Source organism: Branchiostoma lanceolatum, chromosome 15 (genome assembly GCF_035083965.1).
Source record: "Branchiostoma lanceolatum isolate klBraLanc5 chromosome 15, klBraLanc5.hap2, whole genome shotgun sequence".
In the NCBI taxonomy this organism is placed as follows: Eukaryota; Metazoa; Chordata; class Leptocardii; order Amphioxiformes; family Branchiostomatidae; genus Branchiostoma; species Branchiostoma lanceolatum.
The window spans coordinates 12,153,080-12,166,498 of NC_089736.1; the positions used below are offsets into that span (position 1 = coordinate 12,153,080).

At 40.2% G+C, this 13,419-nt stretch overlaps 1 protein-coding gene across 1 annotated transcript in view; it reads right to left on the reverse strand.

The window, feature by feature from the left end:
• LOC136420690 (ubiquitin-conjugating enzyme E2 E3-like) overlaps positions 1 to 13,419 on the reverse strand; it is a 33,001-nt gene that overhangs the window by 19,101 nt on the left and 481 nt on the right. Inside the window, exon 2 of the mRNA XM_066407765.1 lies at positions 12,857 to 12,907. Within this exon, the coding sequence (XP_066263862.1) occupies positions 12,857 to 12,907 (51 nt within the window). The remainder of the gene's footprint in view (positions 1 to 12,856; positions 12,908 to 13,419) is intronic.

The following is a 13,419-nucleotide window of genomic DNA, read 5'->3' on the forward strand; positions in this document are numbered from 1 at the left end:
CCATAGCCGTAGACAGAGAGAGCAAAGCTAACAAGTCTGCTACTCAGGCTACCAAACCTAAACACAGACCCTCCCCTCCCCAACAATGTACGGCCCCCACAAGTATCAGCTTATACAAACTGACAGCAGAGGGGTTTCCTCACCCAGATGGCATCTACCAGGGGCTGGACTGACCTACTTACAGGGACAGACAGCAGGTCAACCTGTCTGTGGCCTATGCAGAGGCTCTGATAGGGGTTACTAGGGCGACTGACTGCAAATTTTACATACATGTAGAGGCTCTGATAGGGGTTACTAAGGTAACTGACTGCAAATTTTACATACATACAGAGGCTCTGATAGGGGTTACTAAGGCAACTGACTGCAAATTTTACCTACATACATTTGTACCATGGCTTGCAGCAGGTGGTTGTGTCATGGCTCGCATATCAGTTAAGCACACACGGACAGACCCTAAAGTCACAAATAAGAAGTTCAGCTCGGCCGACGTGTTGGCGAACTTCAAATGTGCATTTTTGGGCCGACGTCCTGTCAATTAAGCAGGCTTCAGGCGATCTTTAGAAATCAAAGTTGATCCAAATATTGGCCTTTTACCAGGTTAGTCGATACTGACTTCGTCCATGTCCAAGAGATGGTACCATCTCATGGGGGATTTTTAGTTTTTACTGTTCGACGGAAGTCACCCTAGAATTTCATTGGAAAATACAGTCAACGCTCGGGCGATTTTGAAATTCGGCGAGCTTCGGGCGATCTACAAAGTCGGCCGACGCTCGCATGAATTGTGACGCCGGCTTAAGGACACCTATCAAGAAGTGTGTTGGGTTCTTAATAGTCACCCACATCTCGGCCATACAGAGGACGGACACCCTACTGTAAAATGCAGAAATGTTTGCAGTGGTTTTATGTTCGCAGTTTTTAAAACCACTACGATACTTTTTGCCCATCTGTAGCACTACAATTACAAATGAAAATTGTAAGCCTTCTGTTTTCATGATTTTTTTGCTGAAATTAAAAAAAAAATCGGTCAACCAAGAAATTAAATTGGTGTGGCCTTAGGGGCACCAGTGCACCTGTATTTCCAAATTAAAATGAATTTCCATCCCAGCCCCTGACAGCACCATTATTTATCCAGACATGTTCTGCCTCTCTTCACCCACACTGAATCTCATTTCACCCAGTTCATTTTGTGTCAGTTATAAATGGGGATGGTCTCCATACTTGCTACATAGGGGATGGTACATTTCACTTCCAGGGAGGGGTTGAGATCACATACATTTGTAATCTGCAGTAAGCTAGCAATAAGGTCTCATGCCTGAATTAGTCTGCGTGTAGATGCCCAAAGAGTGCGGGCTAAAAAAATGATTGGGCCCCAAAGGCAGGTGTTTAAGTCGATCATAATTTGCCTTTGATCGATCACACCTGATATAAGAAGCATTTGAGATGAAAGCTTGTTCATGTCTGACAGGATAAGGCAGGAAAGTTTCGGTATCTTACACGTACACGCTATTTTGACCTGAGTACTGCGGTTGGGCTCTGTCCGCACCAGATAGCCTCTTGCGGCTGGTAGGTAATTGCAGTTTTAAATGCCATTAGATATCGCTCCCCAGGTTCGATTTTGGTGACAATTTTTTCATTGTCTAAAGAATGTGTGTGCTTGCAATAGAAAGTAAAACATCTCCGAAAAATCTGTGTTTTTATTGGAATTACGGCCATGAAAGGTTCGTGTTTTAACGTTATTTCCTATTGGACGGCCTAATTGGCGTGTGAGACCTTATTTATTTATTTTTATTCATTTTATTTGTTCGGCTGCGTACAATGACCTTAAGGTTAGATTAAGCTATATTTTGGCAGGCTGTTATAAAACATGGCCTGAAAGTGACGTGCACGGATAGAAATAGGTATCGTAAATGCAGAAATTTTCGAGGTGGTTTTAATGCTCGCGGTTTTAGCGGAGACTTCTTCTGAAGTGAGTCGGTGACGAACCTAAAAAAACACTGCGAAAATAAACGGCGACAATAAACGACTGTGACTGGGTTTTCTTCACAAGCAGTTTGGACTGTGGTCTTTTTCTACACCACTTTACATGGAGGTAATTAAAACAGCATGGAATTAGCACTAATAGCAGCATTAAGAATGCATTCTTTTCTCTTTGTAGTACCGTACTTTCCTGATAGGAGGCAGCAGTTAAATGCTGATGAAGCATTCTTCGTCATCATTCCCAGGTTTTTACCATTCAGATCCTGGCAAGCCACCAAGTTACCAACCTTTAAAAGGATTACTTACCCTCCCTTCAACTTAGCATGTAACCGAACAGCTCTAAATTCTCATCACTTCCCATTTCAGTATCTACATTGTACACTAAGAGCCTTATGTTTTAGCAGCATTTGTTCGGTTTTAGTGACATATTAAAGGCATCCAGAGCATTTTATGAGGCTTGAAACTTGAAGTAAAAAACAAAACAAATTTCTAGTCATTCCTACATATAGTAAGTAATAACATTATACCATTACATATCGAAATTAAATGAGCAAAGATACGATGTCGTTGTGTGGTGAGAACTGATAGAAAATCCAAGCTTTAATAGACTGATCCTGACTGTCCATCACAATTAGCGGTTCGACCAATGAGAGAGTGACTGCATGTACAAATGTCTAAAATGTTTGTATTTTTATGTTTAAATTTTGCATTTCTATGTTTTGAAGGGGCTATGGTATCTACAGTAGGCGCGTGAAACTAAAAGATTACCATGTAGATTATTTTTGTGCCGTTTTTGCGCACTTTTGATAAGAAATCTGCACGCAAATGTGGTTAACAGTGGCATTAAATGTCAATTTCATAAAGATTACACCAACTAGAATATTTCCATTTTTCAAGTCTCATAAAATGCTCTGGGTGCCTTTAACTATAAAATCTCTTAACCTCCATTAAGATTAATCCACCAGGTTACATAAATCTGCCACTTTGAAAAACAGTGGGTTTGGGAGATCTCTAGTCCAGCACCCCCCAGGTATGCAGAGTTTAGATATACAGGAGTGCATTATACTGGGGGACGTTGGTTTGGAGATCTGTTTGGACGTATCTTTTCAGGGTGGCAGAATTATGTACCCTGGTAGAAATATGTAAGTAGATATTTCTTACCCTCCCTTCAACTTAGCATATAACACTTCTAAATTCTCATCACCTCCATTTCAGTATTTGTGACACTTACATGTAGGGCCTTATGCTCTAGTAGCATTTGTTCGGTTTTATTAACAGATTAACTATAAAAGCTGTTGCTTACATACATGCCTTCATTTCTTTCCTACGAGCACTGTACAAGGGTACACCGTGTATGTCATGGACTATAACAAGGATGACATTTTGAAAAGACCTAAATCTAGTTACATTTTGTAAATTATATATTCCAAAGATGCTAATTTCAAAATTTTGCAACCTCAATTGACAATCAGACTTACCGAAATAACAATGATAACTCTTATACGGAATGGCAAACCCAAAGTTGATCTGGATTTTTGATCCAATTATTCCTGTGGATCTGATGATCCATACTGTCTTGACTCACATTTTGTAACTTCCATTACTATTTGACATAAGACGTTCCTGACATTTATATTTGCCACGGATAAGGTGCCAAACTGTCCTTTTTTTAAAGCCAGAAAAGTTTTAAGTCGTCATAAAAACGACAGTTTGGCACCTTATCTGTGGCAAATATAAACGTCACGAACGTCTTACTTCAAATAGTAACGGAAGTTACAAAATGTGTACATTTAAATGAGAACGATTAATATCTATCGTGCAGGGTCAGAGACTTGAACTCAGGGGGGCCTGTTGTAGATTTCCTTGGGGGGTATGTTGGCCCAGGAGCCAGGTGCTGGCCTCTGTAGGCCCTGGAAACAGTCTGAAATCCGGGCTACCCTCCATGGTGTCTTCTGTATCTGTATCTACATAGCCGGTACAACCGCCATTTAGGCATAACACACCAGCTTCGCAGGCACGAGGCGCGGCAGCAGCTGGTTATATTACACCGAACGGTCTGTTACATCTAGTCTTTGCATATCTGACTGCAACCGTTCTTTAAAGCTACTTAGTGAAGATGCTCCTACAGTACTTGATGACAACGAGTTCCATTCTACTATCATGGTTCTCGGAAAATACAAATTTTTGAACACATCAATCCTTGGCTGATAACTCTGGTACTTAAAAGCATGACTATTTCTAGTCCTCTTCTGAGCTGGCATTAGATACTTATCAGTCGGTACGTCCACAAGTTTATTAGTCATCTTGTACATCATGCAAAGTCTGGACGTTGTCCTTCTGTATTCAAGTGACATCCACTGCAAATCTTCATTTTTGTCATAGTTGTTCGTGCAGAATCTGGCACTGGTCTTGTTTAATCCATGTGAACTACAAGATTGCATTAATCTATCTGTCACTGCAGGTGGACTTGATGAGACCTATTAGACACAGTCTGTTGATTAATGACCCAGAGGAACGTGCATGATCTTGTGTGGTTAAAAGGTCGGTTAACGTCATATATACATGTTTCTAGATCCTTTGACTTATGTTTAGTTGCATGCAGGCTCTTTCTGAATGGTTTTAAAGGAAACCCAAGCAATCTTAGGGTCCGAAAAATCGGATTTTGAAAGTCATTTCTATACATGGTTAGTTCAAACAACACTATCACAATGTATAGCAACATCCATGATGCAAAAATATAACATTGTTGTGATGTGAGAACTCACTGAAAATAGTGGCCGGAGTTTTTGTAGGCACGCGAAACTATGGAGATCATCATACGGCACGATTTTGCGCGGCTTTAAAATCCTAGAATAAAAAGTTATTGCGCAAATGTGCTAAACAATGTTAGTAAATGTCACTACCATAAAGATGTCAGCCTTTTCTATAATTCCATTATTGGCCCTAATATTGCTTTGGTTGCCTTTAAGTACCGTACAAGCCACTTAACTGTAAAACTGGTTGTCAAAACATTCTGTTCATTGCACAAATGACAAAATTCCAAACATTTCTATCCACTATAATCCAGTGCATTGCTTGAGTGACAGTTACCCTGCATATCTTATAACCTGGATGTCTAACCTTCATCAACGCATTTTCCACTCACTTCATTGTTTGTGAAATCACATACATTTTGTACACTGAATCATCGGGGTGTCCCAGTGGTGTACTGGTCTGTGCCTCTGTCACTTACCACATCTGGTTCAAATTACTTGGAACCAGAAGGCCTGAGTTCGTGCCCGGGTAGGACACGTCTGGATTAGAGGCGTATCGAGTCATACCAAAGACTTTATAAAAATGGTACATGCTTATGAAACAGTATGGAAGTAAAATACACTCCACTGCCCGTGGACTAGCCCCCTGCTACAGTGATTGCACAACAGTGTGGCCCAGGGCTATGAAACGGAGATGGGCACCACCCTATACACCTTATGGTGTGGGAGGATTTTAACTAACAGTGAATCATCACTAAACCGGGCTAAATGCAACAAAATCTGTCAAGGTAGAAATGAGCTGACAACTGCTTGCGGCTTGTGTAAAGGCATAACACCACCAATATCAATTGTAGTTTGTATCAACATTAAATTCATATAATTATGACATACTCTAGGCACTCCAAAACTGATGCAAGCACGAGAAGAATATAAACTGTTTTTTTTCACGTGCAGAAAACCCGTTCCCAGACAGTGTGGCCTAACTAGGAGCAAAAAGTTCCTCAAAGATTATTAGCTTGAAGATTATATCTGGCCCCCTATCTCTTCTACATACCCTGCAGCTGATAAATTAACTGATAAACATCTAAATAAACAAGGGAAAAGAAAACCTGGGAGGCCAACAAAAACAGACCAATCATGCCTGTCATTCTTCTGCTTTAATTGGGGATGTTTCAGTAATTCCTTTTCATGAAAACATGTAGAACTTTCTATCTATCTCATCCATTGGTGGGATGAAAGTGTATCCTGATTTAATTTAAGCTTACTTAAAAGCATCCAGTGCATTTTATGAGGCTTGAAACTTCAATAAAATAACTACAATTTCTAGTCATTCCTACACATAGTAAGTTTCAATAACACTATACCATTACATATCGACATTAAAGGAGCAAAGATACGATGTCGTTGTGTGGTGAGAACTGATAGGATATCCAAGCCCTAATAGACTGATCCTTACTGTCCACCACAATTAGCGTTTCGACCAATGAGAGGGTGACTGCATGTCCGTCAAATATTTGCAATTTTATGATTTTATTTTGCATCTCTACGTTTTGACGGAGGTGGGTGGGGCTATGGTATCGGTCTATTTACACTCGGCGCGTGAAACTAAAAGATCACCATGTAGCTTATTTTTGTGCCGCTTTTGAGCACTTTTGATAAGAAATGTGGTAAACAGTGGCATTAAATGTCAATTTCATACAAATTACAGCAACTAGAATATTTCCAGTTTTCAAGCCTCATAAAATGCTCTGGGTGCCTTTAATCAATATTGAGACTAGTTCCCTTGGCAATGACAAGGAGAAACACTTTGTATTGCATTTGTATTGGTCAGGGCTCAAAAACAATAACCACCTGTACGCTGCAATTTGCAGAGGAAAATTTGTGATTCCAGGTAAAGATAAAAAATAAATTACAATTTTGCATCTGAAAGGCAACCTAAGCAATATCAGGACGTTGAAAGGTGTATTTTCAAAATGAATTTTTTAGTGATTTCTATCCATATTAACTTTAGATAAAGATCTGATGTCGTTGTGTGGTGTGAACTCATTGAAAATCTGAGCACTTGGAGGTCAGCCATTATTTCAAATCTTCTGAACATACGCGATTCTGACCAATAAGTCCTGAACACTTCCGGAGAAATAATCACATGGTCATGGCTCAGTGTGCTTGGACATTGTGACGTTACGCAGCCGGAAGTTACCGAAAATTGTTGACAAAAAACGGTTACGGCTGGATTCTGCGCTGATTATTGGGTGGTACCAATAGATAAAATACTCCTTTTGTAGCTTGTTTCTTTACTCTTTTCAAACGCCCAAAGTATGAAATAATGATGCAAATGTGCTCTAATATGGGGAGTAAATGTCAATTTCATACAGATTTTCCTATCCAGAATACTTCCAATTTGACCCCCTGAAATTGCTTAGGGCACCTTTAAAAAATCTGGAAAGGGCATTATAAACAAGAGCTATCTACCACTTAAAAATCATGACCATAGCATGTCCAAAACATGAGATATCAAAACTGGGAGTTCCACTGCAGTACCACAACAAGCCGCTAGGGGGCTTAAAATCCTACCATTTTGAGGACTTATTAAGATCTACACACACACCAAATATCAAAACAATCCACACAGGCATTCTTGAGTTATCAATGTTCACACACAACACAGACACACGCATCCGAAAACATAACCTTCTTGGCAAAGATTCAATCAAAATGTTGCAGTGTGCTAAAGCATACAGGAAATGGCATTTCACAATTCTAGTCAAGTGTGTCGTAAGAGCACAAGATGAAACAATACTTTTGAGTATTACACAATCATCAATTCTAATTAGCATCCTTGAATCACAAACATTTGCAAGATCATAAAACTCTTTCGTGCATTTGAAGTTGTTCTTTTTTTGGATTGCAGATAATATTTTGCAAAACTGCAAGTGACAAGAAAGGCATTTGGAGCCCTGTAGCTTCAATGTACTGCAATCGCCTGGGGAAAATTCCTTTAATTCTAAATATGAGCACCGAACCATGGCTTTAATAAAGGAATTTCAGAATAAGTGGAGCATATACTAGTACATGTATGTAGAAATTGACAGGTATGAGCCTGGCATTGAATTTCAAATTGCACTTTGTACCAAGCTACGGTTTATCTTAACAACACATGGCCTAGTCGACCAAAGGTCTCGTCAGTGTCAGATGGCAAAGACAGTAGTTTTTTTTTTTGGTTTTTTTAACGATCTCGCTCAATGCAAGGCCGTAAGAGGCCACTTCTCGGCATTGAACTAATTGAACTAATGTGGTGTTTTGTTTTGAAGGTTTGTAGGTTGTATTCGGGGGAAGCAGTGGGCTGGGAGCGAATCCCAGAGTTTTGCAGTTCGTGGAAAAAAGCTGTTACTGTAGAATGACTTAGAGGCTGGTAGTTGCACAGTATAGTGGTGTGAGTCTGAGGAAAACCTGGTAGTACGTTGAAAAATTCTCTGTGGTGGGACAAGTAGTGAAAGTTCATCGGAACACTGGCCGTGGAAGTATCTATAAAATAAAGACAGGGAGGCAATGTTTTGTCTGTGAGAGTTTAAGCTGGCACACAATATCACAAAATCTTACACCCATATACTGTACATGTACTTTACTAATCTAAGCTCCCAAGTGGCTAAGAGATTAAGAAACTGACGAGGTAAGCAACCTCTAGGTCTATCGAGAATTCTTACTAAATGTAATCATCACATTCAGCAATGGAAAATAAGTAGCCTGATTGAATCGAGATTATGGCAGCCCCCAACACTGGTCAGCCCCTAGAACAGCCTCGGATAGCGGACCAGACCACAAAAGAAATTGAAAATGACATTCCAGAGTTATAGCATAATTCTTAAGAATGTAGATATTTCAAATGATCCTCATGTGAGAAGGGCGTTTTACCACACAACCCTTCTGACTATAGAATTAGGCCACAACATTTTAATTTCTTGGTTAACGGAATTATTAAAAAAATTACTGGGTCAGGTGCAAGTTTTCATCCCAGCCTTCTGTTTTCATGTTGTTTTTTTGCTAAAATTTTTTTTTAAAAATCCGTTAACCAAGAAATTGAATTGGTGTGGCCTTAGTGTACCACTCCCAGAAGGTGTGTACATGAAAATACCAACATAATGCAGACTTTGTTATCACCGTCATCTACAAAGTGGTATGTTGAACAAAGGTTTCAAGATCTCAAGAACATTAAAGGCTTTACACTTGATCCATGAGCTCCAATAATCTAGACACCTGTCTACACACCCCTATTATGCAAATCACCACCCCCTGTTCCAGCAGAGACCATCTGTGATTGGTTGCCAGTAGCTGGAATGGCCATTCCAGACATATTCTGAGGCTGAACATGGGGGTTCTGAGCAAGTGTGTGTTGTAACAAGTTACATATTTCGCATTTACATTTGGTACACTTTTCTAGGATTGTAATGTATTTCCTATCTGTCGCTTAAATTTGGCGTAATGCGGTTAGTGCATTCTCCTGAATTCAGTGTAAAGCATTATCCCCCCATGCAGGCCCCCATATGGCACCTGACCAAGAGCGATCCACCTACCCATCCAAATCATCGGTGAACAGTCCCTAGTTAAATCTCTTAGGTTTATCTATAGTAACCATTGCCTTACTTAGAGGAATTGTCTTCCAACACCCCACTATTGACTAAAGCTGAGTGAGGCTTTGACTTGAGTTATTGTTTCTAAACTTAAAGTGTTGAATAAGCACAGGAAATTACAATACTGTAAATGCAGAAATGTTTGCGGTGGTTTTATGTTCGCAGTTTTCACGGTGAATTTTCAGCGCGAACTTAAAACTACCGCGGAACTTTTTGCCCAACTATGACTGTAGCGCTACTATTGTTTCGAACGCAAACTTTAAACCACTGCGAACACTCCATTTTCTCCCTACCGCGAAATAAAAACCACGCGAACTTAAATGCATTTACAGTACTACCAGTAGTGTTCCAATAATTCGTAATAGTCCACCATACATGGCATAGAGTCTACATAAAGTACTGTTATTATCAAGGTTGTTATGATGTATTTTTAAGCGACAGATTCAATTTCGTCAACCAGTGATATAAAGTCAAACCTGCATACAAGTGCCACCTCTTCGACCTGGTCGATGTGATCACTCTCTCCATAGACAACTTCCTTGGCATACTATTCTCTCTATTCTCTCAATTTCGACTATTTTTCCAGCGATCCGCGGAGCCTGGTAGAGGCTATCTCATTATGATTCAAGGGTCAAAGGCTGCATTATATTCCACCAATACCAATTGGAGATGACTTCAAGTACGTTTTCTGGAAAAATGCAATACCTGAGACTGTAAGAATTAGATAAATTTGATTTACGTTCTGCAATTAGCAAAATTAGAATTAGTGCCCATCCCCTTAAAATTGAGAAAGGGCGGTACAAGAACTTACCTGTGTGCGAAAGAACTTGTAAATAATGTATGTCGAACAAGGTGGAAGGCGAAACACATTTTATGTCAAGTTGCCCTTTCTGCGACCACGAAAGAAATGAGCTGTTCAAAGAGGCTACCATTTGCCATCCTAATTTCTCCACGTTTTCAGACGAAAACTACTCTCCTCTTAACATCACAAAACCCACATATTACAGAAAAAGTGGGATCATTCGTCTTCCATTGTCTCGGAAAAAGAAATTGAGCCCAACAAGTAGAATTTAGTGTCAGTAGCTAAGACTAGAGTAGTCATATGTTATATTGTTATTATTGTCTGTACGTCCACTCTGTGTTACATGTACATGTACATGAACTTGTAATTAGCCTACGGGCAGGAATTTGCAATAAACTTTCATTGATTATCATGAAACCACCGCAGGATTAGACAAGACCATAAAGACTAGAGGACTGTCCACTTTGAGCTGGACCTGTACTAAAGGGACTCTCTAATGGATTACCACTTCAATACAAGCTATTGGTAAGAATTTTAGCCCTTTGAGTATTTACTTTGAATCATATCACCAAAAAATGTACCTATATCATCCACACAACTACAATCTATGATGAGCCTATATTTTTCCATTTTCTAGATTTATGCATGGAAAATAGCTTAGAAATTAATTGATTCATTAGCATACAACCTTGTCTTAACTTGCTATTCTATTGAACCATCTGAAATTGTCTTCACTTCATAAAACATATCTATTCAGAGGTTTGGTATAAAAAACTAGTTCTACCAGATCTGTCCTTAGTCACCGACGAAAGACAGCGGATGCTGTCTGAAACGTCTGTTTTAAAATTTTATCCGGTTGCTTGAGTAACTATTTTTGGCGTATCTTATTACCTGGATGTCTAACCTTCATCAACGTAGCTTAGAAAATACAAGTAACGGAGTTTAAAAATTTGGACTATAAAATGTAGTAATGATCTTGTAACATACAAAGGAAAAAGAAGTACCTGGTATCATAGATTAAAGCTTTCTGCCTCAGGATATGGTGGTGTGGCAGTAATTTTTGCATGGGGGGATTTCAGAACATATGTTCTTGTTTAGATCAACAAGGTCAGATCGGGTGGGCAGCAGTGACCATTCATTAGAATGTCTGGTCAATGTACTGCATGTGTTATTTGTGTACATGGAAAGGAAAGTGATCTCGAACCAGTAGCTCAAATGACACAATGAACAGATGAGCTAATCATCCACTGGTCGTGACAGAGAAGACAGACGCTATGTACATGTACAGTATTTACAGGTTCATTGTACCAGGGAAATTCCCCTAGCTCTTTTCAACAAGCACAATGAACAGTGGACCACGGCTTAACGTCCAGTCCTAAGGACTGCGACCCTTTCCAGTTGCGTGCATGTCGGGTGAGCGACACAGCCGGGATCGAACCCAGGGCTTCTAGTTCCAGAGGCAAGATCGCTAACCACTGGACTATGCACGCCATCTTTAAGCACTTTTACACAGTTGATGCAAGAAGTGGTGTCATGGTTGCGCAATGACCCAGTGTGTTTGACCCAGGAGCAGAGCTGACATTGTGCCCTTGGGAAAGGCACTGAACACAAATTTCCTCACTTCACTCAGGTGAAAATAAGTACCTAGCTTCGGTTAGGGACGTCCTTCGGAAAGTATGTTACATGAAGGCGCCGTGTTTTAGGAGAGCGAAACCTCAAGCACGTAAAAGAACCCATTACATTTGTCGAAAAGAGCAGGGGTCCCTACCAGTGTGAGTGGATCAAATAAATCTGTCCGGATATGCAGCTTGTGCTGTTCAGTACAAACCTTGAGCGTTATGCTATGAGGCGGTTTACCGGGTATGCAATACAAACAAATATTTTCGGCATGTGCTTGGTTTTTTAAAATCATGAATATTGGAAATGTTCCGATCTTTTGCGCAGCAAATTGCTGTCAATCAAAGGATGCTAGTAAATGAAGCCTTCACTTGAGAAATGAATTCTTCCTCCATACTTGGAAGGGAGTAAACTCCCATAACCTGTATGGTACCCAGGGTCTAATGGTGTTACTAATCTTTCTAGTTAATTTCTTCAATGGCCTTGCTTGCCTTCTATTTGCCAGTTGCAAGATTGGTGATACGTCAGGAGTGTAGAAATATATCTGTATCTATATAGCCGGTATAACCGCCATTCGGCGTAACACACCAGCTTCGCAGGCACGCGGCGCTGTAGCAGTTGGTTATATTATGCCGAACGACCTGTCACGTCTAACCTTCGCATATCTAACTGCATGCATTGTTTAAAGCTGTCTAATGAGGATGCTTGGTTGCAACGAGTTCCACTCTACGATCGTTCTAGGAAAATACGAATTTTTGAACACATCAATCCCAGGTTGAAAAGTCGGATACTTAAAGGCATGGCTATTTCTTGTCCTTTTCAGAGCTGGTATTAGATACTTATTAGTCTGTACGTCCACCAGTTTATTAGTCATTTTTGTACATTTTGTAACGTGTGTATTTGTGTTGGTTTGGCGCAAATATTTCCTTTCCTATCACCACTACCCACAGTTTCCGTCTTGTTGACTCAAGAACTCTATCTGTAAAACCTTCTCCAAACACCCATTGTGATCGATTATAGCACTGCACATTTGATATTTAGCTCCTACCTTTTTTATGGTTTATTTAATAGTATTTTACCTGCAATTTGGCGGAGGGTCGAGGGTGATCTCAGCTAGTTCCCTCTGGATCCTACAAGAAGGAAGGAAAAGGAAGAAACAGTTTTGCGTTTTTTTCGTGACGTTAGACAAAATTAAAGTGAATCGCTGATTGAGCCTCCGCCGGTCCTGCCAACATGGCCGCCGTCTGCACAGTGGCCGGCGCCCCAACATTTCATCCCTCCTTGCTCCCCCCACAAACCCGCTACCCCCTTATGATACAAATAATCCTAAAGTACGTCCCAAAAGCTTTTAAGGGATACCCAAGTTGGCGGGTTTGCTGCCGTTTTAAGCGAGAATTCGGCGATTTTAGCTTATATGCAAATGAGGCTGGCATGGAATTACCCGCTGAGTAGAGTTTTCAAATATCGACATGATGAATCGATAGTGGTGGCACATGGGGAGGGCAAGGGCCAAGGGAACGGGATTTTCGTCTTCTTTTGTCTCCGGAAAACACTTAAAGTCCCATTTTATAAGACAAGACACCACCATACATCTAGCACCCTCCCTTAAATTACTGGTGCTAGATTCGCATGGGCCCTTTAA